Source organism: Mustela nivalis (assembly GCF_964662115.1).
Source record: "Mustela nivalis genome assembly, chromosome: 11".
Lineage (NCBI taxonomy): Eukaryota > Metazoa > Chordata > Mammalia > Carnivora > Mustelidae > Mustela > Mustela nivalis.
Genome location: NC_139030.1, coordinates 83,457,918 through 83,475,329, shown reverse-complemented (window position 1 = coordinate 83,475,329; position 17,412 = coordinate 83,457,918). Strand labels below are relative to the sequence as shown.

General features: G+C 44.7%; 1 protein-coding gene across 2 annotated transcripts in view; it reads right to left on the bottom strand.

Moving 5' to 3' along the window:
• EPHA4 (EPH receptor A4) overlaps positions 1-9,204 on the bottom strand; it is a 143,529-nt gene extending 134,325 nt beyond the window's left edge. For both annotated transcript variants that reach the window (XM_082689446.1, XM_082689447.1), the window contains exons 1-3: positions 9,081-9,204; positions 5,950-6,017; positions 1,063-1,726 (exon numbers count right to left, since the gene is read on the bottom strand). In XM_082689446.1, the coding sequence (XP_082545572.1) occupies positions 1,063-1,726; positions 5,950-6,017; positions 9,081-9,171 (823 nt within the window). In that variant the 5' untranslated portion in view covers positions 9,172-9,204. The remainder of the gene's footprint in view (positions 1-1,062; positions 1,727-5,949; positions 6,018-9,080) is intronic.
• Positions 9,205-17,412: the final 8,208 nt, after the last annotated feature.

The window sequence follows — 17,412 nt, the reverse complement described above, 5'->3', positions numbered from 1 at the left end:
GCCCAGAGTTACACTGTTTAGTAGTAACCATAGTAAGACTGGTGGCAGCAGATTATCGATAAGCACTAAAAATAAACAGCAAGTAAAAATAACAACCTTGGGATAACTGATTTTTTTAAGCCTTAATCCACACACAAAACAAGCAATCCATATAAATACGAAGTCCTCTCATCTCTTACTTGGAAACAAAGCTGCTACAAAGAAGAATATTTTAACGACTCCCCAGAAAGGGGAAATAAGGAAAGAAAGAATTGCATACACTCGACTGCAGGTTAAGAAAGAAAAAAATCACCTTAGTAATGGGGTAAGTAGTAATTAACATGATACAAAAGTCTGGATTTCTCCAAAAACTCAATAACCAAAATGGACCACAATTTACTATTGCCTCTGACCACACAGATCGAATAAGACTCTCACTAGCTGTTTATCACCTCCTCAGGGAAATCAAGAGGTCTTCCATCAAGATTAACGTCACTTGCAGACCCTATCAACGGGAGCTCAGTGGAACAGAACGCACTTGAAACCTTGTCACGCCGTTTCATTGGGCCACATCTACACTGGTCCATGAGGCCTGAAGAACTATACTTTTAGCAAGAGGGATTTGCAAGACTGGAATCCTTACTTCACATTTTAGTCATTTGTGTACATAAATATACCACAAGAGGTGGTAAATATCACTGTCTTTGCCATTTTACCAGGTCCACACACAGGGAAAACTAGGGTTGGAAAATGTGTCTGCCCTCTTTAAGTAAGGATCAATCAGGTCTGTTTCTTCAGCTTGTTCATTTACATTTCAGAGGGCACATCAAGCCGGTTCAGATCTAAGTGCCTGTTAGCAAATGTGTTTGGCCTTCTGCTGATTACACAGCATCATTTATTTTGTCAGTATTAGAAACGTCTTAGCATCGCCACCTGGAGCTATAGCACTTACTCATTAGACCCCCTCTGTCCCACCACATCCCACCGGGGCTGCTAATTACTGGCTTTACTCCATTTAGTCTCATCTCTGATTTAATTACGTGCACTAAGCCCTAATGAAAAGTACAATATGGCTCTTCTTACCTTGGCATTCTCCATTCCTCTCTTCATGCCCAGCATTGCACAGGCAGTTGCCAATGGGTACCAGCCATTCACCATCTGCCCCACAGTACATTTTTGGCACATCCTTCTCTTCTGAGTTGTTGACACAGGAGCCTCGAACTTCCACCAGGGAAGATGTATCAGCCCCTGTGATGGTGTCTGGAAACTGGGCCAGATTGCGAACAGTGAGCGGACATTTCTTGTAGAACACACGCACTGAGACCAGGGCGATGCAGGCCCCCACATCCTGAAAAGCCAGGTAAAACCCCTTTTTGCTCAGTGGCCCTACATCCCGGATCTCGGTGTTCAGCTTCATGATTCTGTCACCAATGTCCACTTGGGTGAAGCTCTCGTCGGCTGCAATGGTGTCAATCTTGGCAAACTGGCTCTCTCGAATGAAACGCTCTTTGTCATTGTCTGATTCGTAGTAGTAGAGATTGAACGTCTCCTTGCAAGTTCCCATGACACCCGGAAGACTGTTGCAGTCTCTCAAGGTGAACTTGATCTCAATGTACACCCTCTGGGCCCCCTCTCGGGGGATCCAGTCAGTTCGCAGCCAGTTATTTTGGCTGGGTTCCATCACGTTGCACACTTGGTAGGTTCGGATTGGTGTGTTTTTCTCATCCATTATACTCACTTCCTCCCACTGCAAAGATCCAAAGGAAATGTATCAATTACAGAATGTCCCCCTGCTGTGATTTGTCAATTTTATTTTCCCCTCATAGGACAGTGACGATTTTTGTTTCAGGGAGGAATGAAACTACTGAGAACCAATCTTCACTAACAAAACACTTTATGGGAGATAAGACAGCATTTTATTGGGGATGTGGTCTTTTTTGGTTTTGTTTTTGTGGTGGTGGTTTCATTCTTTTGCCTACAATCCAGAGGCCTGGGGAGATCTTTTGCTTATGAGTTCCCAGCAGGTCCTTGTGGTGGTCTAACAACCTCCGATTCACCTATTACAACAGCTACACTTTCAAGTGGCAACAGTTCAAATTTACTCATAAATGAAAAACTAGTATGTGTATTGTTTCAACAACTGAGCAGAGACCTGCAAATTAAGAGCAGGAAGAAAGAAGCTTGCCAAAGGAAGACAATTATCAGTTAATTAGTGCTGCTCCTGTCAGAACTTTGCTCTCTAATACCTAAAAAAAAAAATGTCAGTCAAAAAAAAATTTTTTTTTCTTTTTTTTTTGGCACTGTCACTATTCTTTAAAGGGGTAAGGAAAATCTCACTCTTCTGGTTTTGGTAATCCTGGGAAAATAGAGAGTAAACTTTATGGTTGGATTTCTCAAATCCACTGTCATTTGTAACAATGAAACACTTTCCCAGACCAACGTATTTAATTGAAAAAGTCTGTGTATCCTTATTTTTAAAATATATACCCATAAGTAAACAAGAATGCACACATGCTTTGCTTCTAAATATTCTGTGGCTATTAAAATAAAATCGTAGGGGATATTTATGATTGAAAGCTCAAGAAAACTAGAGGGTGGTAGGGCTTCCTTTGTGATCTATTTCATAACATCAAGATTCTAAGGGTGGGACAATCCAAACCCACTATGACTAGAGTAGTAAAAACTCACCTCTTGCCACAGCTTTTTAAAAAAATAATCCTAAAAGCAGCAAGATTGTTTGGGAGGGGGGCTCCTCTAGGCCAGTAAGCAGCCTCCAATTCTTCACAAGTATCTACAGTAATGCATTTATATAGATCTGGTATAAATCAGCTTAAGTATCTAACACATGAATATAATTAGAAGAAAAAAGATAGTTTAAAAAAATTCATATTCTGTAATAGCTCCACTTAAAGCTCCATTCAATCCAATGAAGTACATAGAACCATAATGTATCTTTTAACGGGTTTTCCATCTGTGCATTGGAAAACTATTATGGATGGAAATGTTACTGTGTGAAGGACTATACTGCATAAAACTCGGTATCCCTTTCATCTGCTACCATTATGAAAAGTTGGAACTGGGAGGAATAAGTGCCCTGTGGTGATTAAAATTTCTTTTTATCCGTTAAGCAATAAATCACCAGTAATTTACTTATTTGGGGGAAATTCATGTAAATCCAAAAATAGATCTTCACCTTCAAAAAAAAACCCTACTCAGCATGCTTCTCATCTCAGAACAAAGGGAATATGGGAAAACACATTTATCAATGTAAATGAAAGGACGCAGAGTTCATACACGAGAGTTTGATCTAATGTGAATTTTCCAGTCTAAACTTAATTTTGTCTAAACACATGGATCAATTTGCCAGAACAATGACAAATCTCACCTTATTTTTTGTATTTTACAATCAATATCAGAAATTCAATATGCTCCTTTAAATGAACACTGCCAAGAAATTAGTTTTCGCTATAATGTTGCCATCAGAATCCATTACTTTCTATTATTCTTATGTTCTCCTTAGTTGTTCTTAGAGAAAAACAGAGAACAGTGAGTTGTCTCTGACTGTATTTCATATTTTACTTGTGGTACTGTCAAGTAAATTTTCTGTTTCTCTTTAAAAATAACAATAAAAACAAATAAATGTCATTATTTATTGACAAAACCATGACCCCAAATTTCCAGCCAAGAAAGATGTGAACTGTCCTAACTATAAGCAGAAATTTCAGAATAACCAGAAGACACAAATGTGCTTTTATCTTCAGCTGGAAAGAGCTTTTTAAAGCTAATCCATTCATATTTGGTAGATAACCTAATTTATCCCTTCATTGTAAGCCTGAGATAGTCTTCTTTAATGACAAAATCAACAGGTTAATGAAACTTTGCAATCTGGCACATAATTTCTCAATGGCTACTGTGTATTTTGGAATGACCAATTCTATTGTACATAAATAAAATTTCATTTCTCACCCCCCCACAATGAGTCCCTAAAATGTTACATCCATCACATTTAAGGAAAGAAAAATACTAACACTCTACATTCAGAAGTCTACATTCAGCACGTGGAAAAGTTCTGGGTTGGACACAATTCAGCTATATATGCATGGTATTATCTTAAGAGACCTCAAGACGAAAGAAGTTTTTGTTTAGAAAAAGCGAGCAGGTGTTCTTTGGGCAGTTTGGGGGTGGGTGCGGGATATGGGATGTCTACAGCATATTAAGTTGCAGTAAAAGCTTTCCACAAACTAGACAGACCATAGACTGTACTCAAAAATGTGTCATTCCTTGCTTTTAAACAGGTCACATGTATATTTTGTGTAACAGGTCAGGTCCCACATCATACTGGATGCATTCTCCCTTCAAACGTGAGTGCAGCCAGTAAGAAAAATAAGACTCATTAAATTTTTAAAAGTACTGATGCCTCCCATCTTCAATTTTGCTAGCAGTTCTAATACTTTGAACCTGAAGAGCTTTTACTTCTGGTGTAGCCTGGGAAAGCCTCCCTGAACCAGTGACCTTTCCAGGGTATAGGATTAACAAGAGTCTGACTCTCCCAAGATAAAGCTGTACCTTTCTTCGCATTCAAAGGACGAGGGCAATTGCCTGCAATCAGCAGTGAATAAGGCCTGTCTACACTGCCAGAGGCCTGCCAATCACTCTCCCTCCCTTTAAAAAAATGGTTTTGAGGGCCGACTAGAATTTTTCAGCAGAGATCCAAGGAACTGCAGTCAAGTTCAGGCAGAAAAACAAGAAGGCAAGGCAAATCTCCGTTTTATTTCACACAGATCCCAAGACCTGTTTTGGAAAAAGACAGCCTAACAACATTCTCCATTTTCATTCATCTCTCATTTCACAACTTTCTTGCCCTTTTTAAAAAACCCTTCCTCTTTGGTAACAATTTTTGTGCGTCTTTACGGTTTTGATCCCTTCCTGTTAATTCAGGGGACAGGTGGGAAGCACCATACTGGGGGGCTGCTTATTTCCATTTTCCCCTGCTAAAGACCACTTGTCTCTCACTTCTATTGCTCTTACCCCACTGATTCAGTCCTGGATTCTCAAGCACATAAGGGCAGAATGATCTGGATTTTTAAAGGATCTGAGAGTTCCTTAAATTTGGCAGAAATCTGAGTTAACACGCTATTCTGATTTTTTTCCCCAAAGCTGATTCATGCTGAACTGTTAGGAAGGGTAAAGGGAGAATGTGGCCACTGATCTGTAATCTCTGAAATCTTCAGGAGGAAGCAAGGAAGGCACACTGCAGAATGAATGAACAGTGACACACGCTCTCATCCTTTCTATTCTATTTTAGCTCCCCCTTCCCCAAAGACTCAAGATTCCAAATACTTAAACTTTTTTACATTTAGCACCAACAGCACAACAGCTTGGGGTTTTTAGCGTGGATCTCCTGTACCCCTTGCACAAGTTCACGGGGTTTCCTCTCAGTGCCCAAGAGAGCTGCAGCTTATATAAGGTTTCAGAGGTAAGGATGCCTACCCCCCTCCCACGCCCCTTTGCCTATGCACAGAACTAAACTTGTGCCTGGTACAATCAGACGTGTTCTCTCCCCTGGTATCTTTATTCATTCATTTTCCTCATCTGGAAACAGAACAATTGCTCTAAAATTAACCCTGTCAGGTCTTCACGGCCATCACAGTAATAGGCACAAATTCTAATTTGGTCCCTGGATCATATTTCTTGTCGGTATTTTAGTTTTAAATACGCATCTAAGTCTATGCCTCCACCAATCTCCTAATTTTGAAACCCCTTTCTGCCCTTTTGGTTTCTAGTTCTTCCATGACAGAGTTATCCAAAGGGAGTATAGGATTTCTCCAACAAAGCGTAATTCACTTCATAGGCCATGGCGGAAATCTGACCCCCTCACCACAATCAACAAGAATCAAGCCATTAGGACTCTCAGAAAGTTGCTAATCACTCCTTTTTACCCTTTGGATCAGAGAGCAACTCGGAACTTACCCCTCCTTCCAGAGGGCTTGCTATCCACCCAAGTTCTCCCTGAACAGATCGGGAATCCAATAGGGTAACTGCAAGAAAACAAAGAAGAATGGATTAATTTCCAATTGCAAAAAAGCCAATACTACAAAAACCATTTGCCTGAGCGTTTCCATATGTGCTGGGGGTGTGCGTATCCAACTCTGATCAAAACCTAAACTCGGTCTCACTTATGTAAATAATCATTACTTACTTGATCTACTCTCCTCTTTAAATCTGCACGTTCTTATTTATTTAACTTGCTTAGCATTTAAAATTCCATCCCAGGACTGAGCTGATTCATTTTCAAAAAAGGATGAATAGAGAATCTCAAGTGCAATTCAAAAAATAAATATATCTATGTAGGGCAGCTACACTCCAGAGCAAAACCAGCATTCATCTCTGTCTGGTGTCTACTACAGTTATTTGTTTTTGGAAGTTTCAGATGACCACATAACTCATCATCATGGTGACAGAACCACAAGTGAATTCTAACAAAGTACTCAAAGGGTCATGAAAAGGCTCTCTCCTCTACAATTTCTTTTTTCCCTGCCCCACCAAATAAAGAGACTTGTTTTGTTTTGTTTTAATATCCAAGTTTCAGAAAGGGGTAATGGCAGACCTGTAGAATTTAGAATGCCAACACAGTGGACTATTCTCTTCCCCAGGTCTTGTAGAGGACAGCCAGGGACTCATCCTTGGCCTAAGAGGAAATCACTGGTTTGAATTTTAGGTGAAGGCGTGCTGCCTAATAGATTTAGTGTTTGTCTTGCACCCAACCATGCATGTCAAAGCTCAGAGAAGAGCTGATGTCCCCCACCCAGGCTGGAAGGGTCCTAGGCACCGAGGACACTGAAAAGGACACAATGGATTCTTAACCTCTCCACATTCCCTTTCCCACCGAGATCCGCAGGCCTGGGGGTCGAAAAGCCCATCTCAAAGGAACCACTGGGTTATTAACTTGATCAGTGAGGCTGGTTCTTTAGGCTGGGGGAGGGGTGGGAATGGGGAGCCCTCATCCTTGCTCCTGGGCACTCCGATTCTCCATCTCACCACTAGGCCCCTGAATTCTGCTCACCTTCCCTCAATTCATCCCCAAGTCAAAGGAGTTAAAAACAGCTGCTTTCGCCTGATATTCCCTAGAAGCCTGAATTCCTAGAGTCTCTTAATTATTTTAAAATGTAGAGCCTTCCTTAGGTCGCTCCCGCCTGGGTTGCACCCCCCCCTCCCCAAATTCCCTCTTCTTGGTCCCTAGAGAAAAGCCTGCTACATCCATTTGGATTTATGTAAGGTGGATTAGGGACACAAAGGGAACAATAAGACCCAATTTACAAAAAAAGGGAGGGAGTAGAAAGGGAGGGTAAAAGGGAGAAAAGGAAACGTGATGGGAATAAAAAGCAACAAAATGAATTAATTTTTAGGGGAGAGGAGGGGCCGGAGGGGGGAGACACCCCCCCTTCGTTCTACATCAGCCTACAGCTCCATCAACACTGTTTTTTTGTCTAGCGCTCCCAAGTTTTCCTTCCAAAAGAAAAAGGCAAGAAAAGGGAGGAGAAAAAAAAAAAAAGAGAGAGAGAGAGAGAGAGAGAGAGAGAAAGAAAAGAAAATCTCCTTTATGTCCGGTGCCAGAGAGGTCTTGGGGGACATCCTAACAAGTGTACGAAGTAGTCACGAGAAATCGAGATCCATGATTCTACTAAAAGGAATGACCCTGGGGACCGAAGGACCGCAGTGACGGAGATGGCACCAGAAGCCAGTTAGGAGAAAGGGATCCAGAGGGCAGGAGAGCGCCCCTTTCCTCCCAAAGGGTGTCTGCCGGCAGGTGTGTGAATATCTCCCAGCCTCCGACTGGAGAGCTCTGGGTACCGGCTGCCCAGCCAAGGCTAAGTTGGTTTTTGGCTCCCTCCTTCGGAACAGGGAAAATGATATATTGCGCAGGGATGCATGGACGGATTCTGGAGAGATGGACGCCTGAATAGATGGATAGGTGGATAGACGGATGCGGGAGGGCGGGGGGGGGGGGGTGCTGTGAAAGAGTCGACGAGACGGGGTGCAATGCTAGATGCACACTGATTCGAGCACAAGCAGCACCGAACAGTCACAACACAATCAGGGCACTCACGCAGAGGCACACAATCGTCGGCGTCCACGCAGGCACCCGCGCACCCACACACACGCGCGCACGTACACACACACTCACGCTGACACACACGCAGACAGATACACACTCAATTCGCCTTTCTCTGAGACCATCAGAAAATAAATGATCAACACCCACCTCCCCTATACATAGAAAGACACACAATCTTTCTAACACGTCCGAAGACACGCGCAGAAAACAGCGTCCAGATGGGTCCAGCACGTTCCATCCAAACTAACCCAGTGCATAGTTCTGGGAGCAAAAAGGAAAAAACTACTACGCTTAACTTGCCAGCGGGTCCCCAGGTCTGCGGGGTGATCTGAAAAGAGTGGGGCCCCGTAGGCCAGCGATCGCACACCCGGAGCGCGCGGCCCAGCGGGGAGAAGGTGTCTGACGCCGTGTGCTACAGAAACCAGGTCACTGGCGACCTGCGAGCGGCGCCACGACCGCTGTGCAGCTGAAGCCCCACAGCCCGGTCCCGGGAAGCCCAGGGCTCGGCAAACTTCACAGAAACCTGAGGTCCAAGGCTTTCACAGGAACGCGTGAGCACCAAGCACTCACTTAGCTCCAGGCTTTCGTTCGCCCCTTGACCCGAGCCGGGTTGGGAGCAGTGGTAGGGAGCGCTAAATCCAAATAATTTTTTTTTTTTTTTTTTTTTTTAATTCTGGTGTTGGCTCTCGTGTATCCCCTGGGGCTGCTGGAGCTGGGCTCGCCAGCGGATGCTACTAAACTTTGTCCTTTCGCTACAAACTTGGGTAGCCGAGCCGAACGCACGATCACTGCCCGGGGAAGGCTGCCCGGCAGATTTCCCACACCCCTTAGCCGATCCCCTCGTCCGGGCCCCCTTCTCCGGAGTCGGGGCGCACCGCTCAGCCGGGATCCCTTCATACCCTCCGGCCTCGCGCTCCCGGGGCCCATTCACCCGCAGATCTACCTCTCTCTGCCCGGGACCGCAGAAGGACAACCTCGCTCTTACCTTCATTCGCGGGGTACACCCTGGAACCGGTGACAGCGTCGCAAATCCCAAAGAGAAACGAAAAGAGGACGAAATAGAAAATCCCAGCCATGGTTCGCCGGTGCCAACGTTGCTCCTACCGCTTCTATCCCAGTGGAATAAATGCTTAAGTTAGGAGTGCAGCAGGCTGAAGACATTGCCAAGGGGGTGGGCCCAGCCCATGACGTCCACCCGCCAGTCCGAGGCCTGTGGCCAATGGTGGCGCAGACGGGACGACCCAGCCCCGCCCCACTGAGCATAGCCCGCCCTAAGGCCCCGCCCCCTCAGGGCTCGGCAGGGCGCGCGGTCTCCCGGGGCCTCCGAGACCCAGCTCTGCCGGGTTCCCGCCCCCGCCAGAGGGAATCTGCATGGTCTCCGGACCTAACTTCAGGGGTCCAGCCCTTGGGCAGTGGAAGGAGCTTCGAAGACCGAAATCGACTGGGGGGCATCCGAGGAAGACTGGCAACCCCCTCTCCTCTCCCCCCGCCCACTCCCCGCCACGAGCGTTTTGAGATGGAGGAAAAGGTTCTTTAACTGCCATAAAATAAGTATAAAGTTGACCTGCAACTCTGCAGTTGCTCTTTTCTGAGGGTCGACGCGTTCGCGGCTCGCGCAGGGGCTGGCGCACCGCCTCTGGCACCCTGAGCTACCTTGCCCTGTTGGTGTCTTTATGGCGCATCTCCAAATGAAATGCTCTTCGGGGGAGTCCTCTTGGTTTGATTATGTCTTTCTTCCCCGGCTCCCCAGCTGGCTGAAAAACAGGGACCTAATGGGTCCCCAAAGTCCAGGGCAGCTCCCAGCGGGAGGCAAGGCACAGTCACCGTCTCCAGAGACGGAACCAGGGACTTTCTAGCCACGGAGAAGAGCCCTCTGGTTGCACCTCGCGTTCAGGCAGCGCGTCTCTTCCCGGCCCCAGGACAGTACTTCCCATCGCGACAGGACGCCCCGAGAAGTCCGGCCTGAGCTGCAGGGAACAGGCTGCGCGCTCCCCGGGGGTCGTCCCGGGAACCAGGCCTGGTCAATCCCGGGCGCCGGGGCAGAAGCGAAGGGCGTAAGGTGGGAGCGGGGGTACCTGCTGCTGCCCAGACCCCGCGGGGGGACTCTGAGGCTGCCCGGCGCGACTGCTGCAGCTCTGCGCTCCGACGGCTCCCGAGCGCTGCTGGGGACCTCTCTCCGCGCCCGGGGCGCGGTGGCGGACACAGAAGCGGCGGGAATCCTCGCAGCTGCCCCCACCCAGGAGCCGAGAGTGTCAGTGTCAACCTCCGGGGACGTAGGCCCCAGTGGACCTTGGTCTGTCCCCAGATGTCCAGGCTGCGGAAGCAGCCACCTGAGCGCCGCCGGGCGACTGTAACGCTGTAACGCTGCGGGCGGCCCCGGGACCGACCCCCCGACGCGACTCGGAGCCTTTCTTCCGACGTTTAAAGGGGCCCGATTCCTGACTTGGCCTCCTCCTCCTCCTCCACCCCCACCCCCTACCCCGAGGCCGCCCCTCCTCTGTCGCCCTCCTGGGTAGGACTGGGTTTTTCTCCGGAGCCAGGGTCCCAGCGGGTGGGCGACCGCGGGGCGGTGGAAGAGCCTTTCCCGCTCGGGCAGCAACTCATCGTGAGGCAACCGCGCCACCTGCCGGCCAGACGCGGGAGTGCGTGGCCCCTGCGGAAGGGCGAGCGGACAAAGGCTGCAACCCGCTACCCGCAGAGCGGAGGTTGTGTCCGTGGGGCATCTTTTCATCCGCCCTCCCACGTCCCGCGCTCGCCGGCCACGCCTGCGATGTGGTGGCGAGTGGTGGCGAGCAGAGGACCCGGGAGTCGTGTTTCTCGCTAGCTGGGTTACGGAAAATGGAATCAGAGCGCGTCTCAAGGAGAAACTCACAGTCAACATTCCCAGGGCTGCGAGTAGCTGCTATCCCTGGAAAACAAACAAACAAACAAACAAACAAACAAAAAGAATCCTAGATCGAACAGGAGGGGGTAGGGCGGTGTGGAGGAGAGAGCGGGCCGCGGCCACGGCTTCAGGTCCTTGGCCCGCGCGAGCCACGGTGCCTGGTCCGTGGTTGGAGAGCCGCCTCCACCCTTGCGAACTCCGAACCGGGCAACTTTTTTTGAGCGCGCTTGGCGAGGCTGGGTGCAGGAGCTGCGTGACTCGGCGGCCTCTGCGGAGCAGCTTGTGCGGGGCCCCAAGTGTTTTGGCTTCTTGGTGAAAGACCTTCTGAAATGTCACAGTCTGAGGAGGTGGATTTCGGTTACTGTAGCTCCTGTTCGCACACAAGTCAAAAGGGGGGAAATGCGCACGGGGTATGGTATAGGTATGTGTATGTATCAATTATTTAAGTAACTGCACGAAGTCCCTTTAAGGGATTCACTTCAACCTTCTTTGATGTGTCTTCCTGAGATTTATAGGAAAAGGAGATGAAATATCGGTCCCTGTCATTTGGCGCAACGCTGGCAAGAGGGAAGAGCAATTTGCATTCTGTCTAAAATGTTTTTAAACAATAGGTGCAGCTTGCCTCCCTGCACGAGTTTTGAGTTGTATGTGGTGGAATGGGAAATTGACTGCCCGCCTCCTTAAAAACAGTGAAATTTCTAGAACATGTACCATGTTTCCTCTCCTGGGATATGCATGCTGAATATTAAAGCCTTTGCATCCACAGCTGCCAGAAAGCAAGGCTTCATTTGCTAGGGTACTTTGAGTGACTCCCCCTTTTGTTTCCTATTTTCCTTTTTCAGACCCCAAAGCAACCCAATAACCTGGAGAACCAAAAGGCAAGAAATGGGAACTTGAAAAACTGAACTATAACTTCCTCTTTTAAAGAATTTCTGAGATGAGTACCAGAAATGAACTACTGAAAATTCTGTCCACTGAGACTACCTAGAGGAAAAGTCCTCCAACCTAGGCAAGGTCCCTATCCAAAATTGGGCAGAAATGAGGGAAAAAAAGACTGTGGCCCTGTCCATCAGCAGTGTGGAACTTCCCACACTACCCAACCCCCCTACCCCCCCCCCAGGCCAATTTACTGGAAAACACCTAAGAATTTTCAAGCATTTAAGAGAATTTACAACACATTGATAACTCTCTGGTGTCATAACCATACAATAGAATACCATAATCTCAGAAAGTACCTAAAACCACCTTCTTTGAAAATAAGTTAGCATGGCTCATTAAGTTAAGCATCTGCCTTCCGCTTAGGTCCTGATCCCAGGGTCCTGGGATTTACAGGCTCCTTGCTCAGTGGGATGCCAGCTTCTACCTCTGACTCCCTGGCTTGGGTTCCCTCTCTCACTGTCTCTCTCTCTCTCTCTCTCTCTGTCAAATAAATAAAATCTTAAAAAAGAAAGAAGTAAAATAAATTAGCTTGACTCCAGAGTAAAACACCCTAAATGCTGTGAGAATTTGAAACTATTTCGAATCCATTAAGAGATGTGTCAAAAGGGGTGCCTGGGTGGTTCAGTGGGTTAAAGTCTCTGCCTTCAGCTCAGGTCATGATCCCAGGCTCCTGGGATCGAGCCCCACATCAGGCTTTCTGCTCAGCAGAGAGCCTGCTTTCCTTCCTCTCTCTGCCTGCCTCTCTGCCTACTTATGATCTGTCTTTGTCAAATAAATAAATAAAATCTTAAAAAAAAAAAAGAACTCATCCATGAGTTTCTTCTTAAAAAAAAAAAAAAGAAATGTGTCAAAATATATGTGCTTATAAGCTTAATGAATATAGTAATCAAATATCTCAAAAATTTGGATTTTTTTCCCCTTTGTGTACAGTGCCTACCGCCAAGACTTGGGCTTCCAAGGACATCTTAAATGCAAAGTTGAATTAAGGTTGATTTTCAGAGGTCTGTTTAACTTTAAAACAGCACCAAATATCCCAGCATTTCTCCCTCTCAGTGGTGGGTCAGTTTCACCAAAGTGGTAAGAAAAGGGCCTTTGACTGGAGGTCAAGTAAGCAATGACTGAATTCTTGAAAGACCAGAGACAAGGTAACAACAAGATGAAACTACTCTGCCGTTTACTGAACACTGCTAGATTTTTTGAGCAAGTTTAACTGGACTTCTTTGGACTTCAGTCTTGTTATCAATGAAATGGAAATCCCAATAGTATAGCAAGGGCTCTACCATTGCCAAGAGCAGGAATTTCAAGACAGACATCCAGCTGGTCTTTTACTAGTGTGTGTCTGCAGGTAAGTTACTTAACCTCTCTGAGATACAATTTCCTCATGTGTGAATGGTAGTTATGTGATTCTTCTAAAACTTGAATGAATTTTGTAGAGCATCTAGTATAGTGTCTGGCACATGGTAGGTAGTTATTATTCTCAAATAACATTTCACTAATAACTATTTAACAGTTAATCACTTAATGTTAATCATTTAATATCACCAATTTAATATCAATAATTTAATGTTACTAAGTGAGAAACCATGTGTTCAGCTTGAAGCTTCCTTTCCACGAGGAAACTGGGCACTGTGATTTATGTCTTGTGCTCCATGAGAGGAGGATGTTTTATTTCACCGACTCCTAGAGTAGGGAGGGAAATAAATTCTAAATTCTTTCCTTCCTTCATTGTTGATTTGTTACAATTCACCCTCAACTCACATTCCTCAATGATACAGTGGGATTTGAACCTAGAGGTAGTGCTTACCTCCAAATGTAATAGTTTCAAAAACAATTAAGTAAAACAAGGTGCAGAGAACCCCAAATCCCACAACTAAATCGAAATATTGGTGATCGGGAAGAACCAAAGCTCTGCCGAACGGCACAGCCACCTTGGTACAGAAGACACTCCAGACCCTAAGCCACCACCTGAAATGGAACCTGAAACAATGTTTGGCGAGCCTCCTAAAGCTTCCAGAAAACTCTTTCAGAGATTTCATCCTTTGATGTCAAGGCTTTGATGCTATTTCTGATGCAAATAAGAAGCAGGACTCTTGTTAGCCCTTGACAACTGAGTGGGAAAAATGTCCACAGAGCTCAGGTCCTCAAGAGTCAGAAGTGTGATGGCAAGACACAGGGAAAAAGCCCTCCCGAGTCACTGAGATGGAAAAGGGCCAAGAGTTCTCCAGGAAGAAGGCTTTTCAGAAATTTTAGCCTTGTGCCCAAATTTTAATTCCGTTCTAGCAAACATTGGTTAAGCACCTCCTGTATACCAAACACCACATGTTTAATGTGTCAGGAGTTTCTCCTCAGCCCTGACCATGCATGACATCTACCCCCCCAGGGATGTGGGGGCTAAGCGGAAACCATCAGGAGCATTCTGTCATCCCCGTGACCCCCAAGCAGGAGGTGGAGAGAGAGGAAGACACTCGGTTCAGTCTTGGGACAACTCTAGACCCCAAGAACTAAACGCTGTATGGAGACAGTGAAACTTCCTTCAGGAGACTTTGGAGGAGGTCATTTGCATCTGTTTTTTGGCTGCACTGGGAACATGAGTTAAACATCGAAACTAGTTTATTTCAGTGGTGAGAAAGAAAATGCTGTTTAATTGGAACTCAATAAGACACCTATAAAATGCCATTCACTTGTTCTAACTCAAAATACCAACATAAGGCTTTAAGTTACAGCAATTAAATACTTTAATGCTTAATAGCTATACTGATTTATGATCTTTAAAAAACTTCGGGAATTATAGTTGTTTTATAATGAAAAACTAATGATGATATATATGAATAACATAAACTGGAACTTTTTTAAAGCTATTTTTGAAAGAGAAATAATTATCTGGTTAGAGAACCAATTTATGGAAGAACTACAAGATCCCACTTTTTTCCCCTGAAAAACAATGTGTAATCACAATGAAATGCTGTAAGAAAAAGAACATAACCGTGAACATACTTTATGATTTACTACATAATGAGAATTTAAGTTTGGAAACCTAGCTTTCCTTTTCCCCAACATAGTCTCGAGCGTTTACCAAGTATTTATGTCCCAAACACTTGTTTTGTAATTTCAAAAGATCTCCGAATATCCTAACGATGTCTAAAATGACAGATAATGTATTTCCTTTTGTGCAACATAAATCCTATAAATGCTTGTTTAGATAATGGAAACTTTTAAGTGTATTTACAGAGGAAATGTTACTTTGGAAATTATATTTATATATTATTTCTGTAGCCCAAGCATTGATGCAACATAGTAAATAGGAAAAGTCTTTTCCCTGCAGCAGATGACGTTTCTTGACTCTGTTCAAAGGGGCTAAGAGAAAAGTCAGTTGGAAACCCAAGAAACATAGTGGATGCTCTTTCCTTCATCATATACTACTTGAGCTTCTTTGTAAATTAATGAAATCTTATTGAAATCAATTGAACATGAATAAAGTCCCTCTATAAAGAAATACAAAAGTGAGATTCATGAACATAGGTTAGTTAGAACTAGCATTATTGGGGGGCATTGTGGATATATGATGTGGAAAAACAATGAAGAATTTCTATAAAATAAGTGTTAGCCCAGGAGTGTATGCATAAGGTTGTATGCGATGGAGGAAAGCATATAATATCTTCCACTAAGTTATATGTAGACTCACTTTTTTCTTAGACCTTCACTATCTGCACAAATAAACTGGTATGAGTTCAGGCAAACAATGAGTCATCTGAAGGAGGGAGTAAAACAATTCAGTTTGTAATAAAAGAATTCAGTTAATAATGGGTCGCTTGACTCAAAGCAACGTTTAAAGTCTATCAATTCAACCCCTTGTTTTTCCTCTTATTAAATTCTGTGTGTATTTATCCCCAGCTTTTATTTGCTGGATAATGAGAGAAAGAGTTAAAAATTAGGCATGAAAATACAGATAATGGTATTTCCATGAGATTGATTATTTAAACTGGTACAAGTAGCCTTCTGAGAACAGCACCCCTTAACCGTCTCTAGCTGGATTGGCGGTGGAGTTGGTGCCTATTTGGAATAAAGCTTCCTTCCGTAGAGAATACTAGTACATTGCAAATACCACAGGGCTTATCTTCAGAGACCTGATGCTTCACTCTGATATTCAGGATTAATGTGTGGGATAATTTATATCTATTGTCATTTTTAAATATGTCATCACTTTTAAGTATGTCAGCTTTTTCTCTTGCAGCTCTGAATTAAAACTAATTTGAATCAAAACATGCACAGGTGATTATGAGAGCGATTCCAACATACATTGACTTATGCAACCTTATGCATACACTCCTGGGCTAACACTTATTTTATAGAAATTCTTCATAGAAATTCTCCATTCCATCGCTGCAACTTCAGCCTGCCCATTTATATAACTAGACACCTATCAGAGGTAGTTGAACATGGGCAGGATATTAATCAAGTCTTTTCCATTAAATGGTCAGTTGACTGCAGCTCAGTAAAGGTGGGCCCCATTTCCTCTGTGTGTCTCATTATGGTCTCATCTGAAACTTTTATAGTTTTCAGTCGGATTGTTATCATTTAAAACACTTTGATAAATGCCTACTTGTACCCATACTGCTTAGCAGGCCACCCGGTTAAGTGACTCGCAGAACTTCATTCACAATGCAGACATCCCTGCAGAGGTAATAAGAAAATTTAGGATGCTTTGGGTCTTTCCGCTTACATCTGTCTTTAGCAATACACTCTGTGCACTTCATAATACGTATTTATGTGTTACAGATTTGCTTATAAACCTGGGTGCTGTTTTAAAAACCTGGCTTCGATTTTTAATCTTATTTTTTTAAGATTAGCTGGTTTTAGAGATCCTAAAGCCTTCTAAGTCTGGACATGTCTGTGATTTAGAACCTTCCTCTTGCTGTGTTCTGACTGAATCTGCTCCGCTCTCTGGTTTTTTTCCGTGTCCACCTACACCCAGCTGTCCATCTTCCTGCAACCTTTTTACTGTCAGTCAAGTGACAGCCTTGGAGAGAAGCTTTGTGTACCAAGGCCTCCTGAGGCCCAGCACCACATTTAGATGTAAAGGGTAGGGGGAATATAACCAATTCTTCTTGGAAAGCTGGGGGTGGGGGAGTTTGGGTCCAGAGCCCTTCAGAAACTGCTTTCTCAAACACATGCAAAAATGCAAACATATATACCAAACCCCCACATCTGTAGCATCAGCATCAATGTGATGGAAAATCACCCCGGGAGGTCAGCATTCCAAGGCTTGTGAAGGCAAAGAATAAAGCACCCATGCTGAATTTTATCCGGGGTTTGGAATCCAAGAATAGACGGGTTTCTCTCCTAGTGTGAGCGATCAGATGTGTCTAGCTTCCCCTTTCCTGGACTGACTGATTCTAAGCCGACTTGTAAGTACTAACATCTCTTCATCAAAATGGCCTGGAAATATTTGTTTTTGCTATAACAAAGCAAAAGGGATATAACTGAAGGGATGTTC